General features: G+C 35.8%; 1 protein-coding gene across 2 annotated transcripts in view; it reads right to left on the reverse strand.

Moving 5' to 3' along the window:
- Positions 1–15483, reverse strand: part of ror1 (receptor tyrosine kinase-like orphan receptor 1) — a 254783-nt gene extending 239300 nt beyond the window's left edge. For both annotated transcript variants that reach the window (XM_030132891.1, XM_030132890.1), the window contains exon 1: positions 15297–15483. In XM_030132891.1, the coding sequence (XP_029988751.1) occupies positions 15297–15402 (106 nt within the window). In that variant the 5' untranslated portion in view covers positions 15403–15483. The remainder of the gene's footprint in view (positions 1–15296) is intronic.
- Between the last annotated feature and the right edge of the window lie 565 nt (positions 15484–16048).

The raw sequence follows: 16048 nt of genomic DNA on the forward strand, positions 1-16048 counted from the left end.
AAGGAGGAGATTCTATAGAGGGTAATGGCAGCATTCAGCATCTTATGGACTAAATGTATTAAGTCCAAGTTTACATGATTCCTTTCCACCTTCCATAGTTTAACCCATAAAGACCCAGTGCTACTTTTGTAACAGTTCCCAAATTAATTTTTCACTATATTTAACCTTTCTTAAATAATTTAGTATCATTTACTCATTTATTATCCTCTTTATTTTGAGTTTTTTGCCGTGTAAATCATGCATTTTTTGATACTTCATTCACTGATAATGTAGATGTTCATAAAAGCTCAGATTAAAGTTGAGGGTTATTATTACAAAAAAAAAAAAAAAAAAAGAGAGAGAGAAAACTGTAGAAAAACTTTAGTAAGAATATATTGTATTTTTGACAATTCTGGGACATCAACCCATAATGACCCAGTACTACTTTTGTGGCAGTTCCAAAATGTTTTTTCTCTTTATATAACTTTTCTTAAGTGATTTCACACAATTCATTCTAATATTATCCTCTGTATTTAGTGTATTTTCAGTAAAACTCAGGTATTTTCCTCTATTTAATTCACTGATCATGTAGATGTTTATAAAAGCTCAGGTTAAAGTGTAGGGTAATTATATCAAAAACAGAGAAAACTGAAGGAAACGTGACTTTTTCAGTAAAATAAATCATTAACTGAACATAACACAAGTGTATCCATCCACTGTCATGTATCAAACTCCGTGGATTTTACTGGTGAATTAATGTTGTAGAAGATGACGGTGTTTCCGCAGTAACTACGGAGCCTCTGAACGTCCAAATGGGTCACATCTGATGACCATGAAAAGGTGACAAACTGTATTTTACACCAATTATTTACATGTATTGATAGGTTTAGTGGATCAATTGGTGAATCACTGGTGGTGCTTTTTATGTCTTAATCTATTATCTTTTTTTTTTTCTTTTATTTAGGTTTTATCTTTTCTTCTGTATTTTTATTTATTTATTTATTTATTAAATTTTATTGTTACAGTTGTTCTATGTCTTTTAATCTATTCTTCTATTTTACTCTGTTATTTTGGTTTTTATCTATTTTTCTGTACAGCACTTTGGTCCACTGTGGTCGTTTTAAAGCAGGGGTGTCAAATTCATTTTAGTTCAGGGGCCACATTCAGCCCAATTTGATCTCAGGTGGGCCGGACCAGTAAAATAAGAGCTGTGAAAAAATTAAAATGATATTATGATAACGTTTACATCTACAAAGTTTCCTTAAAAATCTGAATAACATGAAACATTTGAATTGTCTTAAGAAAAACAAGTGCAATTTTAACAATATTCTGCCTCAGTTTATCAGTTTATCGTTTACACATGTGCGTTAAAATCGCACAAAACATTTAGTAACAGGCAGAATATTGGTGAAATTGCATTTACTTTTCTTAAGACATTTGTGTTTGTTCGTATTTGTTCAGGTTATTCACATTTTTTGTAAACGTATAGTTTGGTAATGTAAACATTTTCATGTAATTTAAGTTTTTTAAAAAACAAAGAGAAAATTTGGGGTTGTCATTATTTATAGGTTATTATCATTATATTTTACTGGTCTGACCCACTTGAAATCCAATTGGACTGTATGTAAAACCTGAAATAAAATGATTTAGAGACCACTGATTTATATTTTCAGTGTAATTTTTGCATTTCACAAATTCATCCCGGATTGGACCCTTTGGCGGGCCAGATTTGGCCCCTGGGCCGCATGTTTGACACCAGTGTTTTAAAGTGTTTTACAAATAAAGTTGGATTGGATCAACAGGTATTAAACATTTACATAAGTAGATGGTTTTGGTCGCCAGTGGCTTTTTGGGTCTTTATGGGTTAAAGAACGCATGAGCCAAACTCTGACTAAATGAGAAGAAGGCAGATTGAGACGATACACTCACAGTTTTGTCACAGTAGCACCATGACAGATTCCTATCCTGTGAGTACTCCACAACCCTCTATTAACATGGCTAGAGATTTGGCCACAAAAATCCACATCCACTCAAAGATCAAACACCGGACTCCCTCAGTGATTCTACGACTGTCTGGTTATTGCATCTGGACAGTCAGGAGCACACGAAATTCTCCAAATCTGTGTTCTGCTATCCAACTATTCTCCTTAAAAAATTAAAAAAAAAAAATCACAGTCACATTCTGGACGATTGCCCACAAACACCTTCAAAGTAGCTGCTGTATGCTGAGGCCATCAAGCCTAAATGGATTTCAGAGACTAGCAGTGAAAGTTCGGCGGTAACAGCTTAGATTGGGAGGAAAGCTTTGAGGTTTGGCCAAATCTCTATGTGTTGAACCTGCCTTATTCCGCAGACACCCATAAGTGGCTGTTCAGATGCTCTGTAAAAAAAAAAAAAAGTTCTTTTCATCGTGAAATAATTCTGAAAACAGCAAAGCCTTGTTGATTTAAAGACTGGCTTGACATTGAAATATTTCCCTACTGTGAATCCAACTAATGACCAAAAAAACTCGACTATTTTTAATGCCACAAAAAACGATTTCCCAGTTGGTGCTGAATTACGCCGAGGATTAGCTGCCAGTAGTGGTTTGCATGATGGGCACCCAAGTAACAGTCTTTTTACAACCATTACAGGCAGCGAGACCTTTAACTCCAGATTCTTTGGTCAGTGTGGTCAACACAGGATTAGAATGGATACAGAGGGAATTTCCATTTAAGTATCTTATGCTGTTTGTACTTCTTTGCTGTCATATTTTTATGTATGCACATTGCCATTTTTATATAAAATCACAGGAATTGGGATGTTTCTTTTTTTTTTTTTTTTTTTTTTTACCTCTGCCAAGGAACGGCGGAGGTTATGTTTTCATCAGAGTTTGTCTGTCTGTTTGTTTGTTTGTTTGTTTGTTAGCAAGATAACTCAAAAAGTTACGGGTGGATTTGGATGAAATTTTCAGGAGATGTTGATACTGGCACAAGGAACGAACGATTAAATTTTGGTGGTGATCGGGGGGGGGGGGGGGCGCTGATCTGCCCTGTTGGAGGTCTGTGCTCTCCAAGTGCTTTTCTAGTTTTAAATATGTTTTTATTTCACAAAAGAAAATCATCCAGATACAGGACAAACTTAGTGATACTGGGTCTTACATTTCGCAATTCTCCTTTGTGCACTCTTCCCACCCCACCCCTAAAGGAATAAACCAGCTAAACACATTCAAAAGTAACTGACCAAAAACATAAAAGTCTAAATATAAATGAATAAAATAATAATAATAACAACAACAACAATAATAGGGGTAGCAGCATACGCATAATGATGCATACTGTAGCATAAATGACAGTAGTAGAGCAGCAAACTTTCTCCATACCAGAGAGTAAAGGCAACCAAACTTCATTAAAGAGATGGCCACAATTTTATTTATTCAAGGTCAGTTTTTCTAAAGGTAAAAAAGAAGACAGCTGATCATAAAAAATCTTAAAAGATGGAGGGGAATCATTCTACCAAAATAAAAATATGCATTTCTTTGCAAAATAAATGATCAAAATTAGTATCCTGTGTTTTTTATGATCTAATTGTAAATTATATGTGTCGTTTAATAAATATAAAGTGCTGCTTAAATCCAATTGTGTGTCCAAGACTGATTGAGTGAGAGAATGGATCGAGCTCCAATAACTTTTTAAAACGTCGCAGTCCTAGAACATGTGCATGAATGTTACCTCCATCTTTTCGCATCTATGACACACTGATGACATATCCTTTGATATTTTATGCATTTTTATTGGAGTGAAGTAGATTTTGCGCATGTTTCTGCAGATCTGTAAAAGACAGGGTAGGTCTGTCTAATGTCTGACATCTTCTGGACAAAAGGACACAGCCACCAATTCAAGGCAGACGCTCTTATGTCGTTGAATGAAGTGGTTGAGTAAACATTCATTTCTGTTTGATAGGGCCTTTGGCTGCAGGTCAGTGTGACAAAGCAAACACATTAAACCCATGTTCAGGCTCCTTTAAAGGATGACCGTAACTCTACCATGATTGACAAAGCAACTATTGAACTAATACTGTGCTTTTCATTCAAATGTGCAATAACTCGTTTTTTTTATCTTCCAGTACTTTTGTTATTATTACTTTTTTCTGATCAGTACTCTGTTTTACAAGTGTATATTTGTGTTTGTCTGCGCAATAGCTGTTTTTATATGTTTTAGCTGTGTTTATGTTTTAGCGGCGTTTACGTTTTGTTTCTGTTTTTGTTCATGTCTTTGTTTCTGTGGAATCCATGACTCAAGGAAATGCACAAAAATTCCAGTGTACCTATACTGTGACGTATCTGTGCAAATGGCAAATAAAGTCTTTTCTATTCTAACTAAACTTTTTGTAGTATGTACTTTATACGTGTATATATAGAGACTGCTTTTACCCATTCTGTTAAACATCCTGACAAAGGCCTTGTGCCAAAACACCAGTTAAATAAAGAGCAGACCCTTCAAGTATGTCAACTAGTCTAGCAAAGATGTTTGTTCAAATAAGGCCACGTTCACATTAAGCAGAAAGGCATATCATATTTAGTCCATACCAGGGATGGACCATCTCATGAGCTTAGGTCAAAATGCAGTGTTTTTCAACCTTGGGGTAGGGACCCCACGTTTGGTCACCTGGAATTCAAATGGGGTCACCAGAAATTTGTAGTAATTGATAAAAAATAAAAAGTAAAACTTACTAATAAAAAAATACATGGTGATACATAAAAGACATGACAAACTGTGAAGCTGAAACTGAAGCACTGTGGTACTGTTTATCTTTCATAATTTATAGTTACCTCCGCCAAGGAGGTTATGTTTTTGTCGGCGTTGGTTTGTCTGTCTGTCTGTTTGCTTGTTTGTTTGTGTGCAAGATCACTCAAAAAGTTATGGACAGATTTGGATGAAAATTTCAGGAAATGTTGATACTGGCACAAGGAACAAATGATTAAATTTTGGTGGTGATCAGGGATGGGGGGGCCACTGATCTGCATTGGCGGAAGTCTGTGCTCTCCAAGTGCTTCTAGTTTGAGTTCTTGTTTGTTCAGTATTAATTGTCATCCTTGTAAATACAAGCTGGACTGACTGTACATATCCTGACCAAGGAAAATCAAATTCTCACTTTGTGCAGTAATCTACACCTGGTTTTTCTGCCTCTGTCCATAATAATATACATTATATAGACTAAATGTCCTCTAAAATTAACATTTATTTGCAACATAGTACAGTAAACTATTACATGATCAAAACCAAATTAATTTTAGCAAAAATGAATGTCTGGGGTCGCCAGAAATTTGTGATGTTAAAATGGGGTCACGAGCCAAAAAAAGGTTGGGAACCACTGATCTATGCCTATAGGAACCAGAGGAAACTTACTTGTGTCTACAGAAGGTGAGAAAATTCTGATGAAGATGGATTATGATTTTATTCCAGAATATTGTCATATGATCTTTTAACCAGATCCCCCAGCCCTAATTTTTACTTTAGAAAAACCTATTGGGATTGAATATATCACCCCAGTGAGGCCAGATTTAATTTAACTGGAAATGACAAATTATAATTGAACTGAGTGAATGTACTGGAGCTGAAACTTGTGTGGATTTGGAATAAGAATAATGAAGATAAGGGGAAAATGTGACATCTTTTTGTTCTAAGACATGTTTAACAAAATCTAACAAAAAAAAGGGAAGCCTTACTTTAAAAACAGTTGTTTTTGTTTTGTTTTTATCTAAACAGAGAACTTATATGGAACATGTGTATGTTAAATTTTATTCTTTACCACTGTTGATTTTTCAGACATGATATACAAATGTGCTTAGTTGTCTGTTGTAAAGTATCTTTCCAAATGAAAAAAGAAAATTAAAAAAAAAAAAAAAACTACTGGGTCGGTCATATAAATTACACAAGGAACTAAGAAGAAACAGAAAAGGAGGGGCAGAAAGATAATTGGCCGTTTCCATCATAAATCCCTTCTAAGTCACATTCACATATTTTAGCAGTGCAGAGTGCAGAAAAACATTGCTCAACATACATTTAGCAGCTGAACGCAAACCAATCCCTCTGATGGGACAAAGACATAGTAGGAGGGCTTCAATCTTTTTCTGTGACATCTGTTGCAACACTGACAACAAACTTCCACACTTACACTCTCATTATCTGGAAACTTGTCCACAGATAAACAGCGTGAGCACTGAAGACATGTTAGAAAGCAGAAAGAATAAAGCTGCCTTTTAAATGATAAAGACCTAAATGAATGACCACATACAGCATACTGCGATTTTTTGCGAGTGGAATCAATCACAAAACATCTTGACTTTGAATCGTGCGCCGCAAACAGTGGAATGGAAAAAGGCTTAGACATTGACAATCTTGTTGTTATTACTTTAGCAGATCCCTAAATGTATTTGGTGGCCGAAGTGGGCTTGTTAAACCAGCAGCTTAAACTAAAATCCATTTACAGGAACTAATCTTCAAAGACAGAATTCCTCAACTTCAGACTACAACAGGATTAAAGCTGTAGCTCCTGATTGTAATTATAAAGCAATAAAAGGCCAAAGACAGCCAAACACACTTGTCCCTGTATGTTACATACACATAAAAAAAAAAAAAAACTTCCTGGATTACTAAACAAGAAGGCAAGCCACAGTCTTCACGCTCTTTTGGCTCTGATAAACAAATCACACATCGTACAAACACAGTAAAAAAAGCGGAAGAAGAGCATGAATCAAAGATGCCCTGTAAACTGTGATTTCCTGTAAAAGAATGTGTTTTCCTTTCCAAATTCAACTGAATTATGATGCAATGTGCGAAGGCAGGAAAAACAACAATGTATTTGTGATAAATTAACTGCACAAAGTACAGTATGTTTTCTTATATCATAGATGATTCCTGTGGCTCAAACTAAAGATGCTAAATGTAAAACTTCAGTAAAAGCCTGTATAACTGTTATCAACTGGCATAATGATGTTTTCTTATATCACAGATGTTTCCTGTTGCTCAAACTAAAGATTTATACTATTTACTAAATGCTGCTGACAATCAGGGACCTGAGAACAATGTTTAGTTTCTGTGTATTTTATATGCTAAAATGACAAATAAATTTGAATCTGAATGATGAATGCAAAACTACAGTAAAAGTCTGTATAACTGTTATCAACTGGCATAATGATGTTTTTTTATATCATAGATGATTCCTGTTGCTCAAACTAAAGATGCTAAATGCAAAACTACAGTAAAAGTCTGTATAACTGTTATCAACTGGCATAATGATGTTTTTTTATATCATAGATGTTTCCTGTTGCTCAAACTAAAGATTTATACTATTTACTAAATGCTGCTGACAATCGGGGACCTGAGAACAATGTTTAGTTTCTGTGTATTTTATATGCTAAAATGACAAATGAATATGAATCCGAAATTTGAATCTGAATGATAAATGCGAAACTACAGCAAAATCCTGTATAACTGTTATCAACTGGCATAATGATATTTTCTTATATCATAGATGATTCCTGTGGCTCAAACTAAAGATGCTAAATGCAAAACTACAGCAAAAGCCTGTATAAATGTTAACTGCTGTGTCTCTGAAGAAAGCAGGACCTGGAACAAACCCTCTCCCAGTTATTGTTGAGTAAATACACATAATCTTGCCAAGTGCACCGTGATAGTCAGCCAGACACAAGGGCCAAGTACAGGAGCAACTGCTCAGCCAAAGCGAATGAAGACAGAGAGTGAAAGAGGCGATTATGTGTATTTTTGCAAGCACTACTTTAAGACAATGGAGATTTTTGGAAAGCGTTTTTGCCAATCTTCACTTTAACATGGACTGTCAAAGGGGTGTTTGAGGTTGAGTTTAGAATTAGAATTCGGTTAAGGACATAACCCAGAATCATGTCACGGTATTTCATCCGGATAATTAAGGGTCAAGTCACACGCCTATTGACTTTGAATCAAAAAATGTGAATTGAGATAATGATTTCAAACTTTTTGTAGTTCAATAGTATAACATCTTAAGTTTCTAAATCCATTAAAATTTCTGTCAAAAAAGGATGTTCAAGACAATTATGGAACTTTTTATATGAAATAAATTCAGTCCCTCGGAAAGTTCTCTAAGAATGAATAATAACATAACTTATCATTGCTATAATTTGAAATCTCAATCATATATTTCTATTTTCAATATAATTTTATGACCTTTAATACATCTTTTTATCATTATAAAAAATCATTTTGTCTGAAAAATTGGTGTGAATTGCTTTTTTTTTTTTCCCACAATATTTTTATTAACTTTTTAACAGCATAAAATCAGGCATTTACAATCAATGTATGCTGTCAGTTTGCTTCATTAAACTCAAAAACAACAAATACAAAAATAAATAAATAAAGACGGCTGCAATCTAAGTCCAAATATTGTCCAATAATCCTGCTGATTATCTTCCTAATCCCCAATCAGGTGAACCGTCCATTAGATGTCAGAAAACACTGAAAAGTTTTCAGTGTATACCAAGGTCCAAAATGGCGCCCTCAGTTGTCTCCCCCTGTTCACAACCAAGATCCAGCACTGATCTTTTTGAAGGACAGTATTCAAACTGATCAATTGATCACAAAAAAAAAAACAGTAACTATCAATTCGACAGTTAACAGCCAATCCAAAAACTGTTTTAGCTCTAAAAGCAACAAAAACAAACAAAAAACTGACAAATGAACACAGACTCAACAACAATTTGCTTCTCTTATATTAATGAATGGTAATCTATACTAAGTGGATTTTAAATTGTAGTAAATACAAAATGTAATGCATACTTCAGAAAAAAGTAAAACTTGTAAAAATGTAGGAACTGTACTGCCTGCAGCAATCAGTCAACTTGAACATCTGTTAAATCAAGATTCTTGGCATAATTAATAAAAGGTCTCCATATATTCTCAAATATGTGCTGTTTAGCCTTCAATATGTAAGTGATCCTTTCTAATGGAAGGTCTGATAGCATTTGTCTCATCCAATGAGCTGTATTTGGTCTGTGAACATTTTTCCATAACTGCGCAATACATTTTTTGGCATACAGTAAGCTGAGGTCTATAAAGGTTCGTTCATTTTTACTATAATTCTGTGTCTCTGAATATAAGCCCAGCAGAAAAAGCTTAGGGTCCAGCGAAATCGTGAATTGCTTTTTTAAGCATTTTAATATTAGATGGTGCCTGTTATGTAGGGAACTTAAGTTTTCTCAAAAAACATGTTTTTTAATCACTAATGAATCAAATGAGCTAAACCAATGGAAATTTCTGAACGTAAGCATTTAACCCTCTGCTTAAGCAAACCCTGACAAATTTTATAGCTGGAAAATGGAACAAATGCTTTAATAAATGCAATTATTTGGAACTATCTGCAGAAATAAAAGCCAACTTTTCACAAATACACATTTAATAGTAACTGATAAAGAAGGTGGAATGATGAAAAAAAAAAAAAGTAAATAATACCTCTGTCAGAGAATCATATTGAATTTGAGGTATTTAACACCATATGTGGTCACGTACAAAGAACTAACTGTGGGTAGACAGGGATCTGCCCATCTGCTTGGAGTGGGGGGGGGTTCCTCAAGTCCTTAATGCAATGCAAACAGGGGTTAAAAAGATTTACTGTGACACATATAGGGGAGTTGAAAAAGCCATGCTCCATCCTACCCCCTATTAAATGAAACGTAGCACGATCACCACATATTAAGACATTGCAAGACTAACTGCGGAGGACACTAGCAATGCAGTAATTTGATAAAACACCAATGAAGAGTGGTCCCAATGAAATTTAGAGCTCTTTAAGCCAGTGCTATTCCCTGCGGTGCTTAACATTAAACCGTGCCAAGTCCATATGGGAAATTGATATGCAGTATGTGTGGCTTATTCCATTAGACTCATTAAAGTGTCACTTTGTCATCAGCACACTCTTGCGCTTACAGCTTGCCTTACAACTGCAGCAAAGGCCTCATTGTACTGTACTGCGTGTATAAAGTACAGCAGAGAACATTTTTTATGTGGCAGGCGTAATTTGTCTTCCAGACACCAGTCAAAAAACATCGACATAGAATGTATTGAATGGGAGCTACACAAGGCTATTTATAATAGTACATATAATACAGTACAGAGCAATCAATAGGAAAGGGAAAATATGTATTTGGGTCTATTAATGTAACAAGCATATTAATATAAAGTTCTTCTTTGCACATTTCCTTCGTCAGTCCAGACTCTCCCTGTTAAAATCATTGAAGTGCAACACTATCATCTATGCATTAGCTCCTCAGCCGCAGCTCCAAAATATCTGAACCAATGTTTTTTGTTCCTTTCCTTAGTCTCGTACTACATATCCCTGACCCGCTTAGAGATTTGTACAGTCTCCGTCTAACAGACCGACGACCTGCGCACACAGTAAATTGCAGGAAAAAGGGTTTCACACTTGGCTGCAGTTTGTAGTGGCACAAGTTTTATCAGACGTCTCCAATGAGGATGTGAGTGAACTGCATTTAGCCTTTGATCAAATGCTGCCTCTCTAAGGGAATCTGACCGCGAAAAACAAGTTTGCTCCACACAGTCTGACTCTAGGAAATAGCTGCAGTTTTCTGCCAATTTACACTTCTTGCCATTCACAAAAAATGCTTTGGCCTGACTTGGCATAAAATAGATCCGCAAAGAGGGAAAGCCTAAATTATATTCACCTTCCAAAATTCCTCTGTCAACCAAACATTTGTGACATTATCAGGACATTCCAGTCAGCAACTCAGTGGAAAACAATCGTAGTATTTACTGGTATAACACATCATGTGCAGTGAATTGCGTAGTAATCTAAATGAGGACTCCATTTTGGAAGCAGCCACAGGACGTGAACCTAACACCAGTCAGACAAAACACTGAGCATCAGTTATATGATACTTGTTCTATCATTTAAAGCAAATGGCCTGCTGGCTGTACATTAGTTAAACAATTAGCACACAATATTCTCCTAACTGTTTGCCCCATGGCAACTCTGAACTACAGTGAGCCTTGGCAAACACATGTACTTAATAACGTGTGGGAAGTGGGTAATTGCCAGTGCACGACATGGTTTACACGGCAATGTTTTAAATCAGTGACATAAAACAGAGTCTGCATGTATGATTTATGGCTATGTACTGATTAAATTAATGTCTTACTTTCTTCCCATTTTACAGAGTTAAACTGTCTAAAAAAAAAAAAAATAAAAAAATAACATAACACCACCCCCCTCCTCTCTACATCTGTTTCACACATACAGTTCCTGCCACATTCTTCTTTGTCTGCCAAAAGCTTTTAGGGATGCACACCATTTGATGCCTGAGTTAGTGTAGCATGCACTGTGCTGAGTGTGAGCTGATTTTTGGACAAAGAGTAATCTATCTGAAAGAGAGGTAGCTCACAGAACATGACTGATCCCAAGATTTGGCATCGGAATCTGAACACGGTCGACGATAAAGTACCGGAATATAAATTTTTTTAAAAAGACGCTGGGAAAAAATGCAGGAGGGAGTGGTTGATTTGTGCAAAATTAACAGTCGTAGTGAAAAAGTGCTGCTATAATCTTTGACATCTCACTCACATACATAAACAGCTCCCTTAAGAAAATGCCAGGAGATATATAACAGCACAGATAGACATCTCAGTAGCAGGGAGAGAAGGACAAGCTCCTACACACTCGGCCAAGACCGAGGATTTTTTTTCCAGGGGTGAAGTGCCTTTAGTGTCAACAGCATGTCCTGTTGAAAACTGTACCGAGGCAGTTCCACCCAACATGATTTATAGCCTTCCTGAGTGTTATTAAAAGGCTAAATGCAACTCTAAACTGATTCCACATAGAGTCTCTGCCCTGTAGAAGACCTTTTATGCTCAGAGGTGAACGTCCTGTGTTCCGAAACATTTACACAGTTTATACACTTGATAAACACTGTCGTCAATTTATTTTTATGAAGGTGTCACAGATTATTACTTTGGAGCTAAAGGCCAGTGGTTGATGTATGGAATGACAGTGCACACTATGAAAATATACTACACCTATGTTATTTTTACATGAACAGGGGAATTTATGTGCACTGTAATCTTACTGTTTCCCACGTTTGGTGGAAATATGAATTCCATACTGTAAAATTAAATATTTGGAGTATGATTATAAATAAATCCAGACTTTTGCAAGGAAAATAAGAAGGAAAATACATTTTGGCTTTTCTTTTTAATCCAGATCAGAAGAGATTTCTAAGTGGATTAGCGGCTGAAAGAGTAAAATCTTAATGTTGGATCTAAATGATTCGATCCGTGTTTAGATTAGAACATGTGATAAGGGGTAGTAGTAGTAGTAGTTTATTTTGAGCACATAGAATCATCAGATAACAAAGAATCATACAACATGGTCAAAACAAATAAATAAATACAATTTTTTTGCGCTCAAAAAGGAGTAGGAAGAAGTATAACTTATTGACTCCCACCCCCTTTTTACAAACTAATAATCAAACTAGATCCGCCTCCTTTGCTTTGTTAACACACATTTTCTTCTGTATATTTTTTACAATAACACAAAACATGCATAAAAACCATTCATATACACTTTTTTTTAGTCACCTCGTATACAATCAGATTTGCAATAATCAACCGTTTTCAATATAAACTATAATATACATATCCACCCCAAATATTTACTCCAAATACAATGATCAATAAATATGATAGTATCTTCCTATCATGATAACCAATTAACTATAATATCTTATTTTATGCGGGTGAAGATGATAATGCCTAAACTGATTTAGAATGGGACGGTAAATGCTAAATGCTGAAAAATACAGGGTGGGGAAGCAAAATTTACAATATTTTGAGGCAGGGATTGAAAGACAGTGTATGACCAATTAGTTTATTGAAAGTCATGAGAATTTACTTGCCACAAGAAAATTTACATAACAGAAAATGTTTTTATTCTATGTGTCCTCCTTCTTTCTCAATAACTGCCTTCACACGCTTCCTGAAACTTGCGCAAGTGTTCCTCAAATATTCGGGTGACAACTTCTCCCATTCTTCTTTAATAGTATCTTCCAGACTTTCTCGTAATAGTTTTGCTCATAGTCATTCTCTTCTTTACATTCTAAACAGTCTTTATGGACACTCCAACTATTTTTGAAATCTCCTTTGGTGTGACGAGTGCATTCAGCAAATCACACACTCTTTGACGTTTGCTTTCCTGATTACTCATATGGACAAAAGTTTCTGAAAAGGTATGGATAATAGTGTTAGGTATGATTATGACATCAATATATGTTTGGTTTCAAAACAATTGACGTAGTGCCTGCTGAGAAAAAACAACTAAATATTCATTGTAAATTTTGCTTCCTCACCCTGTACATTTTGGCTTTTCTTTTTAATCCAGATCTGAAGAGATTTCTAAGTGGATCAGTGACTGAAAGAGTAAAATCTCAATGTTGGATCTAAATGATTCTATCCATGTTTAGATTAGCACATGTGATAAGGGGTGAAGATGATGATGCCTAAACTGATTTAGAACAGGACGCTAAATGCTAAATGCTGAAAACGTGCATGTAAACTGAGTTTCCGGACTAATCAGATAAGCATTCCGACAACATGCTTAAGCCCAGTTTACATCCTTACATGACTTTCATTTACATCATTTAGAATTACAATCCAGTAAATTCTGTAATTCTTCTCTAAAAGTACAGAAGTGTCTATTAATATGAGTGCATTGTGTGAGCTGAAGAATCATCCATTCATGAACTAAACCAGCTGAGAAGCCCATGTTTTCTTCCAGCAGGTCCACTCCTGACTATATAAGGCTCAGATAGACCAGACAGTGGTTCGCTTCAGTTTCTGCCTGGTCCGTTTGCTTAGGATGCTTCTCTCAACTCTTCACATCACAGCTAGTGTGATCATCTAGAAACATCCTGGAGCTGCTTAACTGGCCAGTAGCAGGTCAAGTTTGTGGACGGATTAGGAAAATAAAGCATCTTAATGGGTATGTTTTTTTGAACGGAGAACTTAATTCAACAGCGCTGCACAGAAAAAAAAAAAAAAAAAACAGCCAGTAGGGAGAAGAGTATAAATTTGGCAGTTTTGCATCATGAAAACAGTATTAACATATGGAATTTTATCTTCTGCATGTATTATACCTCTAAAATATGCAGCTAATATAAGACAACTACAGTCATGTCTATGAGTCTATGCCGGATATAGCAACAGGGGCTCAGTTCCACTCTATATTCCATCATGATACACAAATTGCAGAAGTTATAGCTCATTCAGTTGAGCAATGTGGATTAACATTCCTTCCTGCCTTAGTGCAAAAAAAGAAGTTAAGCAGATAGAAGATACAGAGAGGAGGAAGAGCCGATAAAAAAAAAGAAAGGAAGAAAGGCAGGAACAGAAAGCTTTATACTCAACACAACAAAGTGTACATTGTAAATAACAGGCAAATGCATTTAAGGAGGACAGAGACAATCCAAACACAAGTTGAAAAGCCTCCTGGACATCATTCATCACTATTCATCAGGCAGAGGAGGATTGTTTTATACTTTATATACATACAGAAGTAGTGGAAAAGGAGAAAATATAATGCATTTCAAAGGCAGCTTCATAAACTGAATAAATCATACTTCTATAGGTCAAACAGCAACCGATTGTGTAAAGCAGCTGGTCATATTCTGTTTAAGAAGTGAATGCCACACACTCAGCCACTCAGAGGGAAGAAGAAATATATTGTGTGTCCTAAATAAGCAAAAAAAAAAAAAAACTACTTAAATAAAAAGTATTTGGGTTATTTGTATTGTTAAAACATACTGTAGGCTGTTTGTGTTCAATGCATTTTTATTTTGTTGCAAAATGCAGGAAATTCCCCCTTAATTGCATCTAAATGTTAGTTTTAACAGCATTTTTGCCCTTTAAATGGCACTTTGTATCCCTTATCTTTAAGCCAAACTTATAATTGAGGGGTCGTTGCAGACACAATTGCTATCCAGCTGACTAGTTAAGAGCCCCCCTATTGTCTGCCAATGGAGTCAAGTCCCACTGAATAGTGATTCCTCGTGGAGAGGCTTCAGAATAACAAAAGGACGATAATCTAAAAGCCAAAGATCATTTACATGAGAGGGGAGGCTGCATGGGGGATGACAAAGATCCATGCTTTACGCAGACAGAACAACAGACAGGGGGGGCATTTATGTGGAGGATTTTAGGAGCAAAGAGCAAATAGAAGGGCTTTAGAATAAATCCCTGAACAGAAAAAAAGGAAGGGGTAGAAGTTTTGAGACTCACCAGACGCGCTCAGGTCCAGGACACTTTGTAGAAGCAGAGCGATCCAAAGAGCGCAGCCTGGACATCTCCACAGACGCTGGCTCGTCTCTGCCCGAGTTGGATACATTCCTCCGGTTCTGTGTTAAACTTTCGCCCGTTTTTCACATCCACTACCTGCAAAGTTCAATCCAGAGCCCCTCCAAAAACTAAAAAAAAAAAAAAAAAAAAAAAAAAAAAAAAAAAAAAAATCTGGAAAAACTACGGAGCGCTGAAAAGTCGTGCGTCACAGCAGGACTTAGAAAAGTCAGCCCTTAGTTCGAATGTCACAGTGTGTCCGGGTCTCCTCTCCTCTCCTCTGTCTCTTCTCCACGCTCACTTTCCCCGTTTCTGTCTCTCCAACTGAGCGCACTTCTTCTTACAAACTTCAGTGAAAGGCTGGTGCCAACAGGAGCCACATGGCTGGGATTGGCCATGAGCCGCCACCATGCGTCCACTGCAGGAACTGACACCATGGGCTGGACTGTATGTATGTATGTATGTATGTATGTATGTATGTATGTATGTATGTATGTATGTATGTATGTATGTATTTATGTATTTGACAGACGCTTTTTTCCAAAGCGACTTACAGGGGAAAACTAAAATTAATTAATTAATTACTACTACTACTACTACTACTACTACTACTACTACTAATAATAATAATAATAATAATAAAATACAAGAATAAATTAAAGACATAAAGCAGCTGTAAAATTAAAAACAGTGTCGTA

This window comes from Sphaeramia orbicularis, chromosome 4, assembly GCF_902148855.1.
Source record: "Sphaeramia orbicularis chromosome 4, fSphaOr1.1, whole genome shotgun sequence".
NCBI lineage: Eukaryota > Metazoa > Chordata > Actinopteri > Kurtiformes > Apogonidae > Sphaeramia > Sphaeramia orbicularis.